Source organism: Python bivittatus, unplaced genomic scaffold, assembly GCF_059951505.1.
Source record: "Python bivittatus isolate LINGU-HERP-01145 unplaced genomic scaffold, Pbiv_v1 ctg000330_np1212, whole genome shotgun sequence".
In the NCBI taxonomy this organism is placed as follows: Eukaryota; Metazoa; Chordata; class Lepidosauria; order Squamata; family Pythonidae; genus Python; species Python bivittatus.
In genome coordinates, this window is record NW_028277058.1 from 18960055 (window position 1) to 18984716 (window position 24662).

Consider the following 24662-nt stretch of genomic DNA (forward strand, 5'->3'; position numbering starts at 1 on the left):
TAACAATTGCACTGATACACCTTTCTTCGAGGAAAGTTTACGTGGACGTTGCATTTAGGGATTCTGAACCGGTTAAATGAGCGCTTTACAGAACTACAATTCCCAGCATCCCTTTAGAGAAGCCATGATAGTTAAACCGAAGTTATGTGTAGTGTTGGCATACCGCAAATGTGTCTGTTGTCAGCCGCATGCGGTCCGTGAAGAGTAACGGAGCTAAAGCGGTTCAACGCGAGAGGTTTTCTCATTCAAGGCCAACATAGTGACTGGCCACAGCTAAAGATTTGGGTTAGTGGTAGGGACGCAAAACGAACAGAAAGGCTGGGGGGATAGCTCGTCTTCTCTGACTTAGGCAGCACCTCGAGAACTACACCTCCCAGCATGCGCTGCGCCTAGCAGAAAGCATCTTTTTCCCAGTGTGCAACTCGCTTTTCCCCCTTGATTGGTGAGCTTAAAGTAAGGATCGGAAAACCTGTTTCTGGCATCCAGGTTTTCTCTGAGGCGGTTTATTGCCGGGCGAATCCTGGGTCTGGTGTCGCGGGGCATGCTGGGAGCTGTAGTCTGGGGGTTGCAGCGGTTTCCCGAGCGGAACTGGGTGAAGAGAGAACGGGGTGCTGCGGAACCCCCAGAGGCGCGTTGGCTGCGTTGCGTGTTTCCTGGCGGAGCGGCAACTCTGCCGCGTGTGGCCTTTCCTGGCTTCCTCTGCCCGGGCCCCCTGCGGTTGTAGCGGCCTCCCAGCAGTGCGGGAAGGCACAACCCCTCCTTGATGGCATAGTTGGGAAGGTAATGAAGTGGGACCGGGGGCTGGTGGAGGGCTGAGTACGCTTCCAGGTGGCCGTATTTGCAGACTCGGGAGGGGATGGAGGCTGCCCAATTTTCTTTAAAGGCAGAAGGGAGAAATCGCTTGGCCCAGGAAGCCCCGTGGTGCAGTTGGCGTGGCCGCCTCGTGTTCCAAGATCCGTTGGCCATGCTTGGGGGTTGTGCTCTTTTGGGATGGACCCCCTTCACTTAGGGCCCTACTAACCTAAGGCCGCATAGATTAGTTCCTATTCTTTGGCCTGTACCTCTGTGCCCTTCAGTTCGTCCCGTGCCGCGTCTGCAAAAGTATTTTCTCGCTCAAGTTGGTGCTCTACTAATGTACTGGGATGTTACCTTCCAAAATTCCTGGCCAGCTGCCTGGAAAGTCTAAGATTAGTTATCCAAATGCATCTAAAAGATCTCTGTTTGGGGAAGAGACGTATGTAGAATAGCCATGTGTCAGTTTCTGAGTAATCAGCCTACCAATACAAGAAGGGTAGTATGATGGGAAAAATAAGTTATTTGTGCATTACGGAATGGAAAACAGACTTTTCTTTTACGTGGTAACTGAAACATAGTTCCTGTTTCATATTCTTCTGTTGCCTTCATCTTGAGTTCCCTACCTCTATTAACTGGCAATTAACTTTACCTAATGATGAATTTATGCCCATGTTTATGCTGAACTGACATTGAAATGTATGCCTATGTTTATGCTGAATTGACATTGGAAAGCATTGTTTGAACTAATATGTCATGTAAGTCAGTTTCTGATAGTGCAGTCAAATGGTGAATGGGAATGTGCAAATTAAAGTCAACAGTTCAGTCTTGTGCACTGGATTCACTTTGGGAGAAAGCATGAAAAATAACAAAATGAATAGCATGTGCTGCATATACACACATACAGTATACACATTGTCACAAGCATCACTTAAACATTTATCCATAAAGAGATATTAAAGAACCAAGGGAACATATCACATCCTTATCTTACTCCTTGCTCAAGGATGAACTGTTTGTTTATTCTTACACATGTTTTACTTCCATCATATTGCTGCTCTTACTGTAATAAGTACATGTTCTACTACATTTTCACACATAATCCATAATTCAACTTCCTTTCACACTTTCATACATTTTTCAATCACCTTATAAAGAATAAAAAAATTGTTCTAAAGGGTTTGAGGTATTCCACAGGTTGTACCAAGACCCAGTGGCTATCTTCTGGAAGATGAATCATTCTACCTACTACTATGTACTCTTGTAAAAATTATTTTGAATGAAGAAAGGAAGAAAAATGTGTTGTTTAAAAAACTTTAAGCTAAAATTGCCAGGAGATACTGATTTTGGTCTTCTGGTATTGAATCTTGACTCCTGGCACCTGCGTGGACAAGTCCATGCAGTTTTCATAACATTTTTTAGAAGCGGATTGATAATGCCTTCTTCCTAGGGCTGTGAAAAAGTGGCCCAAAATTACCCAGCTGGCTTTGTGCCTAAAGCAGGACTAGAACTCACAGTCCCCTGGTTTCTAGTCCAGTGCCTTTAACCACTACACCAAATTGGCTTTACTATTTACTCCTCTTATATTCCAAATTGAATCTTCTATATGCCATCACTGTTACCAGATACACTCAAAGACATTTGTTGCCCCTGATAGTTTTGATCAACTGAGGATTCCACATCATGCTTTTCAGTAAAATAGAGAAGGTGAGACCTAATTATCAGCCTTGGTGGTATCTGTGCCACATGCAGCATTCCGGCTAACTGTAAGGACACTTCTGGGCACATTTTGACCAGCCTGTCACAAGTGGAACCAAGGCCCCAAACCAGTCTGTCACAAGTGGAACCAAAGTTTTACCCCAAGCATGTTCATCCTATTCTATGCAAAATAGGTTCTCTAATCTGCCCACATACCATAATCTAGAACGTACATGTGGTATACTAATAAATACTCAAATATAAGATTTTGCTGGTAATATTCTTAAACAGAAACAACCCCCCCTTTTTCTACTTACTTTATCTACATTAGTGCTAACTTGTATGTATGAGTGAATTATAGAACATCAAAGAGATTTATTGTAATGGACTAATTTATTATGATAGAATTTTTCTTGCATTACAACCCACTTCATCAAACATGTAATCTGCTATCTGATGTATACACACTTGACATTTTGTGTGTGAGAAGATTGTAAATAATGAAGTCAAAAGATAATGAAATGTAGTAAGGAAAGAAAATGTTATTACTTTATTTACAGTGACAATTTGCAAAACTGATAAAAAGTATAATAATAAATTGTATAATACATATTCTGCCATTGGGTGATGCTCACTAGTACATAGTGAATTCCCAAACTACATTAAACTATGATTTGTTTAATCATTGACTATTTAATTCATAATTCAATGACTCACAAAAGTTAAGCCATAAATAATGGTTTACAAATTATAGTGGATGGGTTTGCAGAAGGGAGTATGCAAAAACCAAATAAAGCACTTTATACATAACTAATGTGATGTGTGAATCCAGCCATAACACGATAAAGGGAACAACTATCCTGGTTGAAGCTTTAGAAAATAGGTTGGAATCTCTTTATTAATTGTATCTCACTTTCGCACACATATCTGTCGTTTTCTCTTTCTTCCTCCCAAGCAGCTCATTGGAGATTGCTGATTTTCTGCTACCATTAGCATCAGGAAAGCAATGGTCTAGTTCCAACCAGCCAACTGTCCACTGGAAACAGTGGACAGGGCTTCCCACAGAGCCAAGCGCTGCAATTTATATGGATGAGGACTTTATGCAAATCCCAGACAACAGGCTGACTCTATCATTCTCTAGCTGATTTTAATGAATGTTTTATATAAAGTACTGAAATGGGTTGATGTTTTGGTGTGGTTGAGTTTTAGAATCCCTCAAGCCCTTTGCACTTATTTTAATATGGACAGTATGGCTTTCTCTGTTCTATACCCTTCCTTTTAGATCTGTGTGAATCATAAAAAATTGGCCTGATACAACAAACTAGTAGATGGTAGGATTTTTTAAAATTCTTCTGATCACCTATGACACTTAGGTGAGCATCTAAATGTCCCTCCATTCTAAGAATAATCTTTAATAGCAATAGTGACCCAGAAACCAGAGGCAAGGAGCTAAAGAAGAGCATGATAGGCCTCCTCTTTGGGACCATTTAGATCTTACAGAAAACTGAATATGTTCAGTGAAGGCCATGCATCTCTGAGAACATTTTCAGATATTGCACAAGCTCTAACTGTTTCTTCATTAATTTTCTCTTAACATCCTCTTAAGATAAACTACAAAGCTCATTGCCAGATTTTCTTAAGGAAACAGTGACCTCATCCATTCACTGTCTATTCAGAGAGAGAAAATTTATGAAGATATTGGGTAACTCTTGAAAAATGTATATGACAATAGTAGGCAATATGTCTTGATTAAGAAACCTAACCTATATAATCTAAACTGCTGTATTTTTTAATAGAGTGGATATAATTGCAGTATTTACTGTATTTCCACTTACCTTCACTCATTACATGGTTGTAACTCAGAGGCTGTAATCTTATATTTCCATATCTGAGAATTATGATTACAGAATTCTACTGAACTATATTCTACTGAACTAAATTTCAAGACAAAGGTGCCTAGAGAATTCTCTTGTGTTACATTCATTTTTGGTCAAGTGTTCTCCTGAATTACCATTATAATTATATATTGTTGGCAGGATTATCAATTATAGCCTATCCATCCTTTTTATTGGTTGTTATGCAGAATTCTCATATGCTTTTATTTGGCTTCTTCTTTACCAACTTTTAAAAGGTTTTAAAACATCTTTTTGCTTTCTCCTATTTTTAATTAAAGGAAGCTATCCATCTGATGTTTTATTGTTGATACCTGTGCGTTATGTTATTAGGGTAGGTTAGGTTAGATTTTCTCCTTGGAAAGGCTTGAACCCTAAAAGGTGACATAGGAATACTGGGAAATAAAAGTTAAAAAGTGATAATATCTTCAGTATGTACAACCCATGGTCTTTGGCATCACTCTGTGCTGCCCTAAGAATCACTGAGGAGCTCTGCACACTTTTCAAGCTGCCCTTGGCTTAATCAGCCATCAGCTAGGTGATGAAGTTCTTACCTGCATCAGAAAACCTGAGATGATGGGAGAGTTATGTAGTAACTTTTGGAAGGCCTTTGGGATTCGAATGCTGTAGAGCTCACAGTGCCAGGAAGATTATATTAATTATAATTTTATAGTAATTATATTGTATATTATATTTCTGTTATTATATGTTGTTACTGCATTTTCTGTCGATGTTCCTTTGCTTAGAGTAGCCTTGACTGAAGTTTTTTTTAAATTCATGAATAAATAAAATAAGTTCCTTTTTCCTGATACTCCTGAGCAAGATAGCAGCTTTACTACTAATAGCCATTTTTTGTATGCCAGGATTGTGTCTGTGTGTATATGTAGAAAAGATATAAAAAAAACCCTCTTTCCCCTGCAGATTTGATCAAAATTTGGTATGTCAGCCCATTGTTGCTTCCTGCTTGCATTTGGATTGTTGTCAGGGTTGGAGGAGGGCTAGAGAGATGTGTGTGTAAAAGAGAGAAAAAGAGAGAATGGATGTGTGCATGTGAGCCCTTGTTCTGCTCATCACCAGCCCCAGTTCTCGCTATCCCAAAGAATTTACAGCGTCCAAGATATTTCTCACCTTCCAAAAGGTTATTCATAGATTTCTATTACTTACTAATGTTTTTAATCATTAGAGCGCTGTAATAAACATTAAGACTTCAGGTTGCACTGATTCAGATCTGATTTCCAGAGCATTAGATTCAAAATTCCTTGTGTTCAGTTACAAAACACACATTCACCATAAGGCAAACTAGTGGCTAATCCCCTATCACTTCATCTATCTCCCTAGCATGCTTTCTACTTCCCCAAGTTATCCTTTATTTTTTCTTGGTAAATGTGCCCAAAGAAATCATAAGAATGTACCTACCCATGTTTTGTATTTTCTAAGAATACCTATGGTGGCCGAATGGAATCTTAGAAATAAACACGATCCTGTTGCTTTGCTTTGCAATGTGTTTACTTTCTATTTTGTTTTTGTTTTTTTAAATTGTATGTTAAAAAAATCAATCACAGCAGGCACCAAGAGAAGTATCTGCAAGGACAATTGTGACTAAGAGTGTTATAGTGGCTAAGAATGTTGCCTATATCTTTGCTAACAACACATGCATTTATTCTGCTTCATATCTGGTTGTAAGATTTTTTTTTATCTTGCCAACATTGACTGTTTCAGCTTTCCAGATGTGCTGGAATGTAACTTTTGCTTTGCCTCCCTAGTATGGTAAAAAGAAACAGGTATAGAGAAAGATTTTGTCTAAGATGCAGTTCATCTGTATTGATACAAAATTACTTTTAAATTTGGCTTTAATTTAGAGTTTTGCTGTTGTCTTAATTTTATTTCATCTATAGATGTTTGCATCTCCTATTGTATATGAATGGAATAATCCTATTAAAGAAGAAGCTGGAGAATAGCAGCAGAAATGGATGAGCAAGCTCTTCTAGGATTAAATCCAAATGCTGACTTAGATTTCAGGCAGCGGGTAAGTTTAATTATGCTTTTCTCATAATCTTTGTTTTTACAAGAAGTTCAGTAGGAAACAGCACTAATTTCAACTTGCTGTAAATATTTCTGACCTACAGCCAAGACATGGCTGTTTTTTAAATCCATATAACATTTATCAAGGCCTTTTCATCTCTAGTTCATGATTCTCTAGACCAGTCCTTGCCATTTCATTGCTCTGTGTACAGATTTCACCACCTGGTTTCATAGTTCTACTCACCTATTTCTTAATGTCTTTGCTTGTTTCTCAAGCCTTCCTCTTTCATGCATATTTTCCTATTTTTTCACAATGCAGTGTTTATATTACTGCATTGTCATCATCAACCCAATTCTGACTTAGTCCTCCTTCCTTTTATTTTTTTGTTTGTCTCCTTTTGTGACCTGGGTATTCTTCTCTGTCCCCTCAGAGTCCTGCTAGGACATGGATGGTATTGCTTAATACCTTAACAACTTAAACTAGTTGTTCCTTACGGTCTATTTTTTCGAGAGGCAGAACACTATGTCATAAAGTGAAAATTTTAAAAAAAAATGTGTCAAAGAGAGAATGGGTTTCTCCACACACTTTTAGCTTTGGACCCATCTCTGGCTTGGCATTAGTACTATCTGCCATATGGCCCCCAACAGATTATCCTGGAGGGGACTTGACCCTCAACAGAAAGAAGCTTGCCTACTCTGCATTAAATTAATACTAAATCCTCCTTTAGGCTTACATCTGAATATGTGAGTCTTGAAAGTTGATAGTGGTCTTAGTTGTGTACATGGCCTGCAACCAATATTCTTTTAGAAACTGAAAGGGAAGAAAGACTTATATTTGCCTGTTTGCAAATATACGTACCTCTCTGCACTGTCTGCAGGATCCTTGATCATATGAATATCTATTCATATTTAAGGAACTGTAAACAGATCTCACAGGTGAAAATATGGATGATAGAGTAGGCCAGTATGCACATCTTGTCTTCCATTCATTTTTAAGCTGTCACATGCTCAAATATCTTGTTTTTTCTCTCTGTTTGCTATCATTAACATTTAGCTCTATTGGGTGTGAGATTTCCTTTCCCTCTTGCTTATTCTCTGTTTTTTTTTTTTTCCAGTTTTCTACCAAGGTCCTATTCCCTCAGATCTCTACTTCCACTTGCTTTCCCTCAGATTTCCCTCTATTCCTTTAGCAGCCTTGCACTGATTAAAATAACATGGCCTCTAAAATTTATTTTGTTATTTCAAAGTCATAGAGAATCAGAACAGCTATTTTTTATTTTATTATGCTAATGTCTGTTTATTAAATGATACTTTGGCAACTTCTTTATTGTTGTAAAAATAAACTTTTTGAAAAAAAATAATTTCAGGCATTGGCCTATTTTGAACAGTTGAAGATATCCCCCGATGCTTGGCAGGTGTGTGCTGAAGCTTTAGCCCAAAGAATCTACAGGTAGTATAAGTTGCTTCTTTGCTAAACAGAATGAGAAGAGATACTATTGTGTAAATGCCACTCCCATGCACCATATAATTCATGATAGCAAGATGTCTGTAAATTGTTTATATTTTTGTAGTCATACTGAAATTGCATATGAAGTAGAAGCACCAGTTTCTGTATATACAGTGGTTGTAAGTATAAATTTTAAGCAGGTAACCAGATCTATGTATTATTTTTGGTATAGTTCTATCCTGATCAACCCACACATAGTGGAACTGGTGGAAGTTGAATTCTCTTCTGTTTCTCAGGAAGCTTGCCAGCCCTCCAGAAAGTCTTCTCTGAAGTTAGATAGTTTTGCTTAATGATATGGGCTAGGATTACAGTGGAGAGAACTGGAGAATTAGCTAAAACATGGGCAAAGTCTGTGCTTGTGCATGGTACATGTAATTTTCACAGGTGCTGTTATATTTAGTGCTTTCAGTTAAAAATTATTCTATGCCATTGAACATTGCTATTCCTCCCTTTATATGTGTGGATCCAAGCCAAGGTTAATCTTTATTAGTCGGAGCAGATGTGTCAGTATGGCCATAACATAACCTGCATGTTCCACTAAAGATCATGTACATCTCTTGAAGAGCATTACAACAACTTGAAGTTTTAGGATAAATTATTCATGCAACCCGTTCACTCATGCTAGACTTTGAGTAGTTTGAGCCATTTGCTAATAGCTCAACATGACCTGTGTTGTAACATATGAGTTATATCACCATAATGTCTAGTTTGTCTTGAGACATCTCTGTGGTAGTCTGAAGTATCCACACCCAAATCTGTGGTATTGGGAATATAGCTTAAAAATAAAATCTCTTGCTTGAGTTGCTATTTTTATAACATTTTACCATTTTGCCTGTAGTGATGACAGCATTGTGTAGTTTGTAGTAAGTATAGCTAAATTTGGTAACCTGTCAGTTACACAGAAAATAGTTTGGAGCAATGACTTAGCTGCCAAACCTATGCAATTTTGTTATTTAAAGCAAGATTGCCTTGCACCCAGATGTAACTTTTAGCTGAAGAGCAGACTATAAGTGAAATCCATAAAGGAGCACATATACACACATTTGTCCATATTTTTATATTTGTCTACTTCTATAGTTATGAAGAAAGCAAAATTTTAATAAGGGCATTAGAGTCCCACCCAAACCATCTTCATGTGAAAAACATATAATGAACAGTTTTATTCCATATTTATTGGACTGTTTTCTCTATTTCAGTGATGATCACATCAAGTTCTTCTGCTTTCAAGTTCTGGAGCATCAAATTAAATACAAGTGAGCTATTCACTTTACATTTATGAAAGGTTGAAGTAAATACTCCATGCAGTCCTTTCCAAATCCACATTTTTTGTATGTGTCTGAATTGGAGGAGGGGGAAATTTAAGACAAAGTATATACTAGTGTGTGTGCATGTATACCTACATATACATGCATATGTAAATCGAATGATTTATTTCTGGCTATGTGTGTTTTATTTTACATATTAAAGTCCTGTATAATCTTCTAATCCTTTTATTCCTGCCCATAGCAGCTGTACTTAAAAACCCCAAACTTAATCTTGTGCAGCCAGCAGGATAGTGGAAGCTTCTGCAGGAAAGTTTCTTTGAAAGGTTCATAAAGATTTTAATATTAATGCTATGTTTCAGGTATTCTCAACTAACTGAAGTACAGCAACAGCTAATTAGGGAAACACTCATAACATGGCTACAGGCACAGGTAGGTTTTCTCATATAATTTATTATCATTGCCATCTGTTTTGATAATTTTCCACGTAGTTTACTTCATCTGCTGTGTAAAAATATAGCTGCTTATTTCTCACATGATAATATCTTGGAAGATTACAGAAATGCATTTTTTTTTTCCAGATGGTGAATTCTCAATCGGAGAAGACGTTTATACGAAACAAAGCGGCTCAGGTCTTTGCTTTGCTGTTTGTTACAGAATATCTCACAAAATGGCCCAAGTTTTTCTTTGATATTCTGTCTGTAGCAGGCCTGAATCCTCGAGGAGTGGACCTTTATCTCAGAATTCTTATGGCAGTTGATGCTGAACTGGTAGACAGGGATGTTGTTCATACATCAGAGGTAACTTTCCCTTTTGTAAAAGAAATGTACCCGTTGATTTAAGTGTTATGTAACATTAACCTTGACGGGAAGGTGGTTTTTGTTGACATTCAGTTTCATAATCAACCAATACTAGCTGGTTTACAAGGGAGAAATAACACTCGGTTTTGTTAAACAAGGAGGCTTTAGAAGCCATGTGTTCAAAAGGGCATATTTAGAAACAATGGAAGATCCTTCCTCAATGTGGTGCCATCCAGATACATTGGCCTTTTTTCAGTCATGCTAGCTGGGGAATTCAGGAAGTTGGAGTCCCAACACACCTGTAGAGCACTAGGTTGGGAGAAACTGCAGTAGAGTTTGCGATATAGTATGAATTCTAGTTCATATATATAACAGAAATAACTGTTACGTTTAAGATGAAAGAAAAATATTGTTTTAATTTCCACTTCAAAAATACAGGAAACTGCAAAAAATAAATGTTTTATGTGTTGAACCACAGAAGCTGTTAAGACATGGTTCAGTTGTACAGGCCATTATGGATTTAGAAATCAGGGTTCCTGCATCCAGAGTTTGCATTGGTCTTTCAGGTTAACAGTGGGTAGAGGACATATATTGAAAGGGTTCAGCTTCTAAAAACACTTGGTATAAATGCCTCTGATGAAATTTTGCCTAATGCAGCTATAAAAATCACAGTGCCTCCCCAAATTCCATCTGCTATAATAATTCTGTAGAAAGAAACACAAGAGATCCATAGTCCATTCAAAGTCACTTCCTACAGTTGTATCTGATGCAGCGATATCTGACATATATTGACAATAATTCTCATTATTACAAACAAGTTCTGTTTTTTAACCTTAATATGTAAGTTGCCTAGTGTTAGGTAGGTGATTAAGGCAGCGTACAAATTGATTAGTGAGTAAATGAATGAATTAAAAAATTGTGCAGACAAAAATTAAAAGTTCTGCAATTCAGCCATACAGAGATACACATACATTCTCACATGCGCTAAAATGTAAAAAAAACCCCACCAAAAACAAAAACACAAAATATCACCCACTTGCATGCATAGTGTAAAAAAAAGTATACATAAATTCATGTGCTCAGAAAGACAAAGTCACTCTCACAGATTCACCAAATACATAGACAATAGCAGTCAAATACAACCTAATACATAGATGGATGCTCTTACTCACATGCTTTAAAGCTGAAGGTAGTGCATATATACACAGAGACACTCAGACAAAAATAATGCCCAGACATACACACTGCAGCACCAGTGTGTCAGGGAATTGAAAGGCAGAAGATATGAGAAAGCAAAGGAAAGCAAGGCAGGGAAAGAAGGACATTGGGAAACATGGAGGCATGAGTTAAGACAGAATAGCACAAATCACAGCTGCAAGCAGGGCAGGGGATTAAAGAAAAAAATGGGAGCAGGAAAAATGGTGGAGAAGGAATGTAAAGATTGATGGGGCTGTGAGTACAGTTAACTAATCAATACTACAGTTCCTTGATGATCTATCCCAGGGAAGGTTGTTTTGTATAACACCACAATGGGAGAGAGAACCAGCCTATATGTTTGGCATGAGGCTTGAGGCCCTAAAGATACTTTAAATTTCCTCTCTTTTACACACACACAGACCACTATTGGAAATTCAGAAAAAAAGTTTTATGCACTTCTTCCCTAGTATATGATTTTTTTACATTTAAGCAAAGCATCATACAACATTTGAAATAAATATTAAGCATTTGAAAGAACATGGTAGTGATGAGAGACATCAACCGTACAGATGCATTTTATGATAAAGTATTAGATTACTGCTACTATCTACTGTCCCAACATTTTCAGTTTTCAAAGAACGGAAACAAGCACTTTTTACTTTTAAAGACTAACTTCCTTATTACACTTATAGGAGGCTCGCAGAAATACCTTATTAAAAGATACTATGAGGGAGCAGTGCATTCCAAGTTTGGTTGAATCATGGTATCAAATCCTGCAAACATATCAGTATACAAATTCAGAATTGACATGTCAGTGCCTTGAAGTAATTGGAGCATATGTCTCTTGGATAGAATTGAGTCTAATTGCAAACGAAAGGTAATGCTCTTATTCATTCAAAATGCATAAATGAGCTTACTGTGTGTTAAGACTGTAATGAAATTTAGGGTGTCCTGCGTTAAAAAAAAAAAGCCTTTTTTTGTAATTGTTTGGAAAACTGGCTGCTATAAAAATAATTGTTACCTGTCTTGCAAATACAGTGAAACCTAATTTTAAAGGACGATTTGTGGGGAGACTGTGTCTGTTACTTCTGAATACCCATTAAATACAGCAGTATATGTATAATTGTATCATTTTATGTCATTTGCATAATGATGTCATTATACAAATAGCATAAATCGACACAGATGTAAAATTAAGGTAGAATTAATGTAAATTTAACTACCTTTTCCAGAACCTCAGTGTAATGGACTTGGGTATATGTGTGCTTGGATGAAAATCTGGTCTGTGGCATCTGATGTCTGGTAAATGAGGGGGATTGTTAAAATGATGTTTCACTTAGGTATATATGTAGCTTCAGTATATATATACTTATATATATGTTTCAGTATATATATTGCTTTTGCATTTCTTATACAAGAGTATAAGCATAAGCAAAAGTAAGCATAGGCTGATAAATAAAGTAATACCTACTTTCAATTTCTGTTTTACCAACAAAGCAAAACTTTTGTCTTTTTTTAGGTTTATAAATATGCTGCTAGGTCACATGTCCATAGAAGTTTTACGGGAGGAAGCATGTGACTGCTTGTTTGAAATTGTAAATAAGGGAATGGATCCAATTGATAAAACTAAGTTGGTAGAAACTTTGTGTCAAGTTTTGCAGTCTGCTGGCCTATTTATAGTTGACCAGGTTAGTTATTCCTAGTGAAAGAAATGTTATATTTCTATGGCTTGTATGACTGTGCATGTGTTCAATATGCGTGTTTTTATTAATTGCCATTCTATCTAGTAAGTGCAAATAGTATTGCTGCCTAAGTGATCATTTTGATCCCTAGTAATCTACTATAACAGTATCGCTCATAGAGATCTGAATTTTTACAGGGATATAATCTGTGACCTGAGCAAATAATTTTTCTTTGAAAATGTTTAATTATTTAATGCTTAACCTTTACAGGAAGAAGATGTGGACTTTCTAGCTAGATTCTCTAAACTGATAAATGGAATGGGGCAGGCATTGATAGCTAGTTGGACTAAACTTGTGAAGATTGGAGATTTGAAGAATGCTCAAGATACTCTACAAGCGATTGAAGCAAAAGTGGCTTTAATGTTACAACTTTTGATTCATGAGGATGATGATATATCTTCAAATATTATAGGGTTTTGCTATGATTATCTGCACATATTGAAACAGGTAAAATTATGAAATTAAGACCAATTTTTTTTTTCCTCAATCTTTTCAGCATTAGTATGTTTAAATTGCTTGAAACATTTCAAAACTAGGCTTTGTCCCTTTTTTTGCAGCTCCCTATGCTTTCAGAACAACAAAAAGCTAATGTAGAGGTAAGAACAATTAAATACCTTTTTGAAGCTATTTGTTTTACTAGACAATAAACCTGCCAAGGAAGCCATTTTCAGATCTGTAGTAAAACAAACATATTTTAACATTAAGAATTTAAATTAAAAAATAAAATAATCCCCAAAGTTATTTCAATTCTTAGCAGATAATAACTTGTTTACCAACAAGTCATAAAATCATTATATGTTTTTTAACTTGAAGGAGAACCCATTCCCCCAAATGCAGTTATATGCCATTTTAATACATAATGTGATAAAACTGATATTTTCTTTCGCTCTCCTCCCATCACCAGTTCAATACAATGACTGTGATTGGAAAAAAACCCTTCAAGTCATAGTTTTTAGCATTGTGAGAGGAGATGAGGAAGTTCACTACTCAGGGGAGAGGGAGGGTAACATATCAGAAGGCAGTAGTCAGAGGGGAGGGAGAAGGATAAGTTTATTCTAAATAAAATTAATTATTATTTATTCTGGTGTCCAAACCAGCTCAGTTGAAATATATAAATCAAATGCTAAGCAAGGATTGTTTGAGTGCTATGCAGCTTAGTGTTTTGTACTTAAAGTTACTGTTTCTTTCCTTGAATTCTTTTAATTGGGTTTGTAGTGGTGTAATTTAGAACAGCACTCACATGTATTGCTTTAATCAGTATATTTCATTACTTCTACTCTTCATTACTTCTACTGAATCTTTTTTGCTGCTTTTTAAAATTATTTTAATAAGTAGAAGGTTATATTAGATGATAACTTTATCACTGATTTATCTTTCTAGGCAATTATGCTGGCAGTAATGAAAAAATTAACATATGATGAAGAATACAACTTTGAAAATGAGGTTAGAAGTTACACTTGGATAATTTAGTGGCAATTTCAGTTCATGTGCTATCTGTACCTTACTCCAGTTAGCAGTCTAGCTCCACAAATTGCAGCTTCCATTTTGGACTAATCTGAATCTGTTTCAAAGATAACTCCATATAATATGTACTGCATTGGGCCAAAATAAGATGTAACCACATTGTAGATAAATTTCACCAAATCTGACAGGTTCAGGATAGAGCACAGTGGACTCATTACTGCTCTTGCCACATCTGCCCCACTGTCAGCCCAGAGAGCTGAGAATCAAGGAGTGTTCTTTCAAGGGAGGTACAGCCCTGTCCAAAACAGGCTGATTCTCATTCCCAACTCCAGTGTCTTATTTACCAGCAGCATCTCCTCGTCTGGATTTAATTTCATCTTTCTCTTCTTCATCCAATCCATATGCAAGCTTATGCTATCTTTTAAAGTCACTGACAGCTTCACTGAAATTGGATGGTAACAAGGAGTGGTCTGGATGTCATAACTGAAATCTCTCCAAAGCTTCAAATGATCTTCCCTAGCAGCTTCAGATAGATGAAACAACATGGAAAACAAAATGGATCCCTGTAGGAGGCTTAGTGTTGAATATTAGAACTCAAGACCACCATCTGGATATGTTTCAGCAGCAGGACAACAAACACTCAGAAGAGTGTCCACAGGACTCAGTCATGTCAAATGGTTCTGAAGAATGCGACAGTTAACCAAGGACAATTAGTAGGGCTGAACTCTTTCCACTGTGTATCCATGCAGCAAAACTGTTTCAGTATCATATTCCAAACAGTTATGTCACTGAAAATTTTCAGAATTTCAGGGCATTGTTAAGTTAGACTTGTCAAATGCTTATGAAGACCAATAGCAGGGATTAGAGGCAATAATATGTGAACTTTCTTTTGAGAAGTTAGACTGGCAAATACTTGTAAGTAGTCTTGAAAACAGTATGAGTTTTTCATTAGTAAGTTCCTCATAAAGGTGGGAACAGTTGTGATGTAGATAATTATTTTAGCATTCAAGTTTAAAACAAGCTTTTAAATAGTTTTCATAGGCATGTCTTAGAAATGAGAGGTTTTTGATCCTTTGTCTTCTTTTTGGAGGGAAAGAATAAATAATACTGTTGTTGTTGTTGTTTAGTCGTTAAGTCGTGTCCGACTCTTCGTGACCCCATGAACCATATTGCGCCAGGCCTTCCTGTCCTTCACTGCCTCCCTGAGTTTGCTCATTGTTTGCTCATTTCATGCTCATTGTTTCAGTGATGCTATCTAACCATCTCATCCTCTGCCGTCCTCTTCTCCTTTTGCCTTCAATCTTTCCCAGCATCAGGGTCTTCTCCAAAGAGTCCTCTCTTCGCATTAGGTGACCAAAGTATCTGAGCTTGAGCTTCATTATCGATCCTTCCAATGAGCAATCAGGGTTGATTTCCTTTAAGATTGACTGGTTTGACCTCCTAGCAGTCCAGGGGGCAAGACCTCTCAAGAGTCTTCTCCAGCACCACAGTTCAAAGGCATCAATTCTTCGGCGCTCAGCCTTCTTTATGGTCCAGCTCTCACAGCCATACATTACTACTGGAAAAACCATAGCTTTGACTATGCGGATCTTTGTCGGCAAGGTGACGTCTCTGCTTTTTAATATGCTATCTAGGCTTGCCATAGCTTTCCTCCCAAGGAGCAAGCGTCTTTTAATTTCATGGCTGCAGTCTCCGTCTGCGGTGATCTTGGAGCCCAAATAAATGAAGTCTGTTACTGCTTCCATTTCTACCCCTTCTATTTGCCAGGAACTGATGGGTCCAGATGCCATGATCTTAGTTTTTTTAATGTTGAGTTTCAAGCCAGCTTTTGCACTCTCCTCTTTCACCCTCATCAAGAGGCTCTTTAGTTCTTCTTCACTTTCTGCCATTAGGGTGGTATCGTCTGCATATCTGAGGTTGTTGATGAAAATAATACTGTAGATGGTGGAAATGATGCGACTTCAGCCTTTTTCTTCTGTTCCACCCCTTCCCCAACACAATCAGCATGCATGGCACAAGAGGTCAAGTTCCTGTTCCTGCTTTTATAATAATAATAACAGGAACAGGAACAACAACAGTCATTTTGGTGTAGTGGTTAACGGTACCAGGCTAGAAACCAGGAAACCATGAGTCTTATCCTCCCTTGGGCACAGAGACAGCTGGGTGACTTTGGACCAGTTAATCTCTGTCAGAGCTAGCAAAAAGGCAAAGGCAAACCACATCCAAAAATGTTGCCAATAAAAATGCATGGGCTTTTCCATGTAGTCACCAGGAATTGACAGAAAAAGCAGTAAAAGTGGTAGTGATGATGATAATGGTGTTTATATAGCTGCAATCTAGCAGGACAACTTTCACAGTTATTAAGATTACAGGCACAACAAGGATGATAGATCTATTAAGATATGTTGGTTAATCATCTAGCAAGAAGTGCCTTGCATTATCCCAAACTGGTATATTATGGAACTGATCTGTTCATACTATGTATGTTGAACAGGGTGAAGATGAGGCCATGTTTGTAGAATATCGGAAACAGCTAAAATTGTTGTTGGACAGACTTGCACAAGTCTCACCTGAATTACTATTGGTTTCTGTTCGCAGAGTTTTTAACACTACATTGCAGTAAGTTTCAAATGATTAACTATATTGCTTCTTTCTTTTTAGTAACAATTTCTGTTGACACTTAAGTCATGCTTTCCAGTTGGCTGATTGGTTATGACCACATTTCGGTAGCTAAAATCTGATTGCTGGAAAAAAAATGTGGATATGTATTTCATAGGTTTTCTGCTCCTTTATTAATTGTTAATAAATTTGCAAGTCTATGTGGTTTCACTAGCCTGAGGAAAGAAAACTAGTTAAAGGCAATACTTTTCCCCACTTTGTTGCTACTGTGTTCTCCTAGTGGGGGAAAAAGGAGATGTTGTTGCTACTAAATTGGAAAGAGTTAAGTGGTATCAGCTTCAAAAACACTTGCCAGTTAAAATAAAAGTTCAGAATTTTAATGTGGGAAAGAAGATTCCACACCACTAACAGGAAGAATTTATTTCATTATAATACTAGCCTTGCCAAAGTATGCTTGTTCTTGTTCACAACAAACTCTATGAAAAATGAAAATACTTGAATAATCTTGCCTCTTTTAGGGTTTATATTCTGTAGTGCACAGTATTGTAAAAATATAAAGAGTTTATACCATATTAACCAATCCAATTGAATTTCAAATGTCATTATCTATTATCACCATAATCAAAGACTGGTGGCTGGGAGAAGGAATTTGCCCTAAAGATCTAGAAGACAGGTTTAGAGAAGACTGAGGTAGTTGATAAACCCAGAAATTAATTGTTAATGCTTAGTTTATCTGTTGATGAAACATGCATGCTTCTATAGGTACATTTAATTCTGCTGAGTTCTAATCAATTATTCATAAAACAATTGCAGATTTTGTTAATTTGTTTGGACTTATTCTTTCTTATAGGAATTGGCAAACCAAACCATTTATGGAAGTGGAAGTAGCAATAAGATTGCTGTATATGTTGGCCGAGGCTCTTCCAGTATCTCATGGTGCTCACTTTATAGGTGATACAAAAGCTAGTGCTCTGCAGGATATGATGCGGACCGTAAGTGTGAACCAAAATCAGTGTGATTTGTTACAAGTTTCATATCAGCAAAATTGACTCAGTTGTTTTTCTCGTTTCCTTCCCTCTTCAGTTGGTTACATCAGGTATTAGCACCTATCAGCATACATCAGTAACTCTGGAATTCTTTGAGACCGTGGTCAGATATGAAAAATTTTTCTCTACGGAACCTCAGCACATTCCAAATGTTTTAGTAAGTTCATATTAGATACCTATTTGTTTATGCAACTGCCAATAGTATTGTCCCTCTCTTCCATTTTATTAAAAAAAAGTTGTAAATATTAGATCCCCTTTATTAATCTATTTGTCTCCTTTAGTCATATGGCTAAATTGTTCCCATTTTAATTGCAGATAGCTTTCTTGGATCACAGAGGTCTTCGCCATACTAATCCAAAAGTACGAAGCAGAATAGCATATCTTTTCTCCAGATTTGTCAAATCTCTCAAGTAAGCTTAATGATAGTTAAGTCACTTAATAAGAGGAATTCTCTTAATAGAATATGATGGGTTTGGTACATAAAGGAGACTGTTAAATACACTAAAGGATGTTTTCCCAGCACAAATAACAATGAAGCATGCCTTAATTTACAAGACTGATTTTACCTCCAAAGACCAAAGTTATGAATTTATAATTTCTCTTTCTCTTCAATTATAAATTATGCTAAAACCTATACGTAGAGGTATAGCTCTAAATCATGGTTTTCTTAGCTCCACATTAATGAAAATCGAAACTATATGATGATCAATTCATTCAGTAAATCCTAGATTTGTCCCTTTTGCTCTGCTATTGGAGTACAGGATAGGTTGATGTTATTGGTGCTGTAACTTCTAAACTGATACACTTTAATATATGGGAACTGTTGCATTTTAACATTTGAGCTATTTAAAATATTTGTAAGACTGTGTAATGTGATTTACATTCTTATGCTTTAGTAAACAAATGAACCCTTTTATTGAAGATGTATTGAACAGAATACAAGATCTGCTAGAACTTTCGCCACCTGTAAGTATTTTGTATTACCTTTAATGAAGACTGCAAACTTGTGAATTGCTGAAGGAGGGAGGAAGAGCTTAGTTTATTGAGCTGCCACCTGAATATTGGAGATAGTTATGGAGTTTATGCATTTATAATGCATATTTTCTCTGAGAACTCAAAGTGGCAAACATGGGGATCTCCTCTTGTATTATTTCCATAGTACAGTCCATTGGTTGAATTAACAGAATGTGACTGTCCTGAAATCATCCAGTGAACTCTGTAAATAAGTATGGACTTGAAACTGGTTCTCCCCTATTGCAGGTCCAGCACTTAACCTCTGTAGCATATTGGCTTCTAATATATATGTATATCTGGTTTATATGTTCATTAGGTAAGCACATTGTCCGAAATTAGCCACATATGATATATTTGGTTTGTTCTCTCAATTATCGTAGGATATGTCAGGTCTGTGTCTCATCTGAAGTAGGCTGGTGGTCTTGGATCCAGGTTTACATTTTTACCTTATGTTTTATAAACATAGTAGATATCCACAAATTCAGTTGGTGTCTCTTAGTTTATTCTCTCTCAATGCTTGTGAAGGTGAAAATAAGTGGAGATTGTCCAGACTTTTTTAGAGTAACACATTATATCATCCTGTTTCTTAAATACACCAGACAACTCCTTCAGGTCATCTCTAGATAGTAAAATACAAGAAATGTTAAAATATGGATGTGGTTTGCTTCTGGAGTAGTTGTATGACTGATTTAAAATGTGTGAAAGCTGTGCCTATGCCTGACAGTTGGAAGAATGCTGTTATTCCCTTGAACAAAAAGAGAAGGGTAGTACATAGAATGCAAAAACATCATGGGATTAGTTTCTTAAATGTGTCTGGACAGGCATTTGGCAGAATTCTGGTGGAAAAGATATAGGAGGTGACAAACACAATTTGGAAAGTGCTGTGCAGTTTTATGCCTATAGAGGTTATACAAAGTACATTTTTTACTTTAGTAGGTCATTGAGAAATGAATCCATGTGAGAAAGCTTATTGTACATTTCTTGATTTAAAGAAAATTGAAAGTGAATAGGGTTGAATAGTGGAATGATTTGTACAGATATGCAATTTTAATATCTGCAAATGGCAGAAGGCTGCTGGATGGTCTATGTTCTGAATGATTGTTGAAATAAATTATTAAATAAATAAATAAACTAATTAATTAATTAATTAAAGTACAGTAAAATGACTGTCTAAAACATGCTTTGCCTATTTTTTTATATGCCAGTGAGAACTGGGTATGTCAGAGAAACATAAATTGAATGTAGTGGGAATGTATACGTGATAAAACAAGAATACATAGGTGCTGAATGAAGGTAGATGTCATACAAGTGACTAGTATGAAAACAGTACTTTCAAGTGATTATATAGAGTGAATAAATAAGGATCAAACTGCAAAAGAAATGTATAAAGAGAGTCACTGCTGTGAGATGGGTGGCTCTGTTAATCAAATAAATAAATAGTGAATGGGTCAAGACCAAGAAAGCTGTAGATGGATGAAGTTGATGAGATTCTCAGAAAGATTGGTGAGAAGTTTAAAGAACAAAAAGCAATATATGAAGTAGTGTATGGTCAAGATGAAAGCAAGTATGATTTGCAAGGACAGAAAGATATAGAGGGAAATGGTGAATGGTGTTGCTATAAACATTTGTGTGTGTGTGTGTGCGCGCGCACATGTGTGTGTCTGAGTCAGTGTTGATTCCTGGTAACTGCCTGGACAAGTCCCTGCAGCTTTCTTGGCAAGATTTTCAGAAGTGGTTTGCCATTGTTTTCTTTCTAGGGCTGAGTGTGATTGGCCCAAGGTCACTCAGCTGATTTTGTGCCTAAGGCAGGACTAGAGCTCACAGGCTCCTGGTTTTTAGCTTGGTGCTTAACCACTACACTAAACTGGCTCTGCTGTAAACTAGATTAGCTAAATATCGATTTAATTTCTTTAATTTAATGTCTTTAGCTTACCATTTCTTACTCCCTTTTTGTGTATAGATATATGATTCCTTCAAAAATGATAGAAATTTAGCAACTATGTACTATCATCCTCAGATGATAGACAGTACTGTATCTGTATTTATAGATGCTAGTAATAATTTAGGAAACTGAGTCATTCTTTGTTAATCTTTGGCCTATTAAATTACATGGTATATTAATTGTTTCAGACAGGTTGCTGAAGTAGAATCCAGTCAGCATATCAGGCTAGTTCTGCAAAATAAGATGCAACCAATCCATTCACTTAAGCAAGGACTGTCAAAACTTCCATTTTGAACCTATTGCATTGAGATTTATTTATTTATTTAAATTATTTTCTCATAGCAGTGGCTCTGGGTGGCCTACAAAGATTAAATACACCATAACGTTACATAACAATATAAACCTGTGATACCCTGGTTAACCCCCAAAAGAAAAAGCCATATCTTCAACAGAGCTCACCTAACTGCCTGCCCAAATGCACAAGGGAATAGCTGGGTCTTCCAAGCCTTACAAAAGGCTAACAGGATTTAGGCCATCTGGATCTCTAGGGGGATGCTGTTCCACAGATCAGGCACAGCCAGAGAGAGTGCATGACTCCAGTATCTGACAAGATGGCATTCTTTAATAGAGGGGACCCCCGCTAGACTTGGTGGGGCAGGCAGAAACAATGTGGGACAGGAGGTCCCACAAGTAGCCTGGTCCCATGCCACATAGGGCTTTATAGTTGGTAACCAGCACCTTGAATTGGATCCGGAAGCATACTGGGAGCCAGTGCAGCTCACTGAGCAGCAGTGTTATATGAAAGTACTGAGAGAGACCAAAACTGGTCTGTTTTACAGGATTATAGCCTAAACCCATATTACCTCAGTGAAGTACTGAAATGTAATATTTATGTAATGTAGTTACTGTAATTAGAATATGCTGTTGGAGCATTTTCAAAGAAATCATAGCTACACTGATTACCAACAATCATGCAGAATTTGGGGCAACATACTATAGTGTTCTGTGCAAATTAGACTGATTTGGGTCTTTTGCTATAAAACTTGGGGAGATTGTAGAACTTAGCAAGCAGAATAATTAGACATCAGGAGAAAGTATTTAAATGTTAAACACTCTTCTCATGTTTTTTGGTTCCAGGAGAATGGTTACCAGGCTTTATTAAGCAGTGATGATCAACTCTTTATTTATGAGACTGCTGGAGTATTGATTGTGAACAGTGAATACTCTACGGAACGCAAGCAGGCTTTAATGAGGAATCTTTTGACTCCTCTAATGGAGAGATTCAAAGTGCTGCTAGAAAAACTTATGATGGCACAAGATGAAGACAGACAGATGGCATTAGCTGATTGCCTGAATCATGCTGTAGGCTTTGCAAGGTGGGACTTGTGTAGCCTATTTGAATTATATTTAAAAGCAGTGTAGTTGTCAGCAGAAAAATATCAGGTTGGAACTAGACTTGTTTTTACATTTAGTTAATTATTACCTCAGCTCTTCCTTTCAAGGCGTTCTACCTACACCTAGTTTGGATAACTTCTCCAGAAAGATATCATGATAGGTAGTATTGAAAGCCACTGAGTGGTCCAGGAGAATCAAGAAGGCTATTGTCCTCCATCGGTCTTCTGGTAAAGATCATCCAGTGGGGTTAAGAAGGCAGTTTCAGTGCCCAAACCCAGCTGAAATGGAACTAGAAAATCAATTTCTTCCAAAAGTGTCTGGATCTAATCAGCCACTACACACTTAAGCCTCTTGCCCAGGAAGATGATGTTGGCTATAATTATAATTATAAAATAAGGCTATAATTGTTTAGATCTTCTGAGTTCAGTGCTATTTTATTTTAGTACTAAACTTCTAAAATGATGCTAACCACTTCATCTTGTTTAGAGGAATTTATAACTTCCTGGACTAAGCTGAGTACCCCTTTTCTACTAGATGAAATAAACCATAAGGGTAAAGGAGAACAGAATCTAACTGATCGTTTCAAATAACTCATCCTAGGAATCTGTTTTGTATGGCATACAGAAAGCATAGTGTAATACATCTTTTTCATTTGCATAGCCGTACTAGCAAAGCTTTCAGCAACAAGCAGACAGTCAAACAGTGTGGGTGCTCAGAAGTGTATCTCGACTGCTTACAAACATTTCTACCAGCTCTCAGCTGCCCCTTGCAGAAGGAAGTTCTTAGAAGCGGTGTCCGCACCTTTCTTCACCGAATGATTATTTGCTTAGAGGAAGAAGTTCTCCCATTCATTCCATCGGCCTCTGAACATATGCTCAAAGATTGTGAAGCAAAAGATCTTCAAGAATTTATTCCTCTCATAAATCAGATCACCGCAAAGTTCAAGGTAAGAGCCCATCTTAAACATCTCGATCTTTTTGTATATACTGATCCATTTCAAATTTAATAAAATAGCTGCTCTAAGCCCATTACAAAATGGCTGTTTTGTTGGTTGCAGCTACTTACTTACTTACTTTATTTATTTAATTTATTTATATGCTGCCCATCTCTCCCAGAGAGTGACTTTACAAAACAGCCATTTCGTATACTAACATACTAAAGTAATACTAAAAGAAAAATTACTAAAAAAACCAGAACGCAAGGCACATATTCTGAATGCACTGTTTGTTGCTGTTAAGACTAAATGAGAAGCAAATCATAAGTCCATGAGTATGTAGCAATGCCTCCACATTGAGGACTGAAATCCACTTCAAACCATGATGTTCATGTCCAAGGTTCAGGCAAACCACATTGTTTCCAGCTTGGCCTGCTTAAAATAATAAAAGCACAAATAGGAAATGATTAAAGAGCATAGAGTTAGATTCAAGCCATAGAATTACAGCTGAACTTATTTTATGGAACAGTGACAAACTCCATTTTATAATTTTTTCCATTTTTATTATTGCATTATGTATTTGCTCATCATAAACTTAATTAGCCATATTTTTCATATCCGTAGACCCAAGTCTCCCCATTTCTCCAACAAATGTTTATGCCATTACTGCATGCTATTTTTGAAGTCTTGCACCAACCTGCTGAAGACAATGACCAATCTGCTGCTTTAGAAAAGCAAATGTTGCGAAGGAGTTACTTTGCCTTTCTACAAACAGTCACTGGCAGTGGAATGAGTGAAGTCATAGCAAATCAGGGTAAGACATGTGTCATAACGAGAATCTGTTTTCAGACAGATACTTTAACTGTGATAGAATTAGAAAACTGGGGGTGGGGAATACCCTAGTCATTCGTTTTCTTTGTTAGGAGACACATTTATGTGAATGGCAGCTTCTTCAAAATAAATGTATTTAGATTTATGGCCTTTTATACTGTTAGATTCTGTATGTATAGAGTCTTATCAGGAGCAAATTACATTTTCTACTATAAATCATATCTCCTTGTTTAAATAGACTTTAAGGTTTTTTATTTTTATCTTAACATACAGAAAGGAAAGAGACTGGGGAAAAGGAATAAAGAAAAACAAAATATATATTTTTTAAAAAATAAAATACATTTTAAAAGCATATGTTTTTAAGCATGCCATTTAACCTTTTTCCCATGGAATAATATTGTTCAGTCTTTCCATTAAGATCAGCAGAAAACCAGTTTTCAGGCAGAGAGCAGTCCAAAATTGCAAATGCAGAGTGACATTGTTTTCCATCATAAAAGATGTACTG

General features: G+C 36.7%; 1 protein-coding gene across 1 annotated transcript in view; it reads left to right on the plus strand.

The window, feature by feature from the left end:
- The first annotated feature begins 442 nt into the window (after positions 1–442).
- The window catches only part of XPOT (exportin for tRNA), a 34054-nt gene continuing 9834 nt past the window's right edge, over positions 443–24662 (plus strand). Inside the window, exons 1-19 of the mRNA XM_007433407.4 lie at positions 443–780; positions 6278–6408; positions 7772–7854; positions 9108–9164; positions 9536–9605; positions 9755–9973; positions 11863–12047; positions 12690–12858; positions 13123–13359; positions 13470–13508; positions 14293–14355; positions 16871–16995; positions 17846–17987; positions 18079–18198; positions 18357–18451; positions 18938–19007; positions 22135–22373; positions 23053–23338; positions 23951–24140. Of these exons, the coding sequence (XP_007433469.1) occupies positions 6349–6408; positions 7772–7854; positions 9108–9164; positions 9536–9605; positions 9755–9973; positions 11863–12047; positions 12690–12858; positions 13123–13359; positions 13470–13508; positions 14293–14355; positions 16871–16995; positions 17846–17987; positions 18079–18198; positions 18357–18451; positions 18938–19007; positions 22135–22373; positions 23053–23338; positions 23951–24140 (2449 nt within the window). The 5' untranslated portion in view covers positions 443–780; positions 6278–6348. The remainder of the gene's footprint in view (positions 781–6277; positions 6409–7771; positions 7855–9107; positions 9165–9535; positions 9606–9754; positions 9974–11862; positions 12048–12689; positions 12859–13122; positions 13360–13469; positions 13509–14292; positions 14356–16870; positions 16996–17845; positions 17988–18078; positions 18199–18356; positions 18452–18937; positions 19008–22134; positions 22374–23052; positions 23339–23950; positions 24141–24662) is intronic.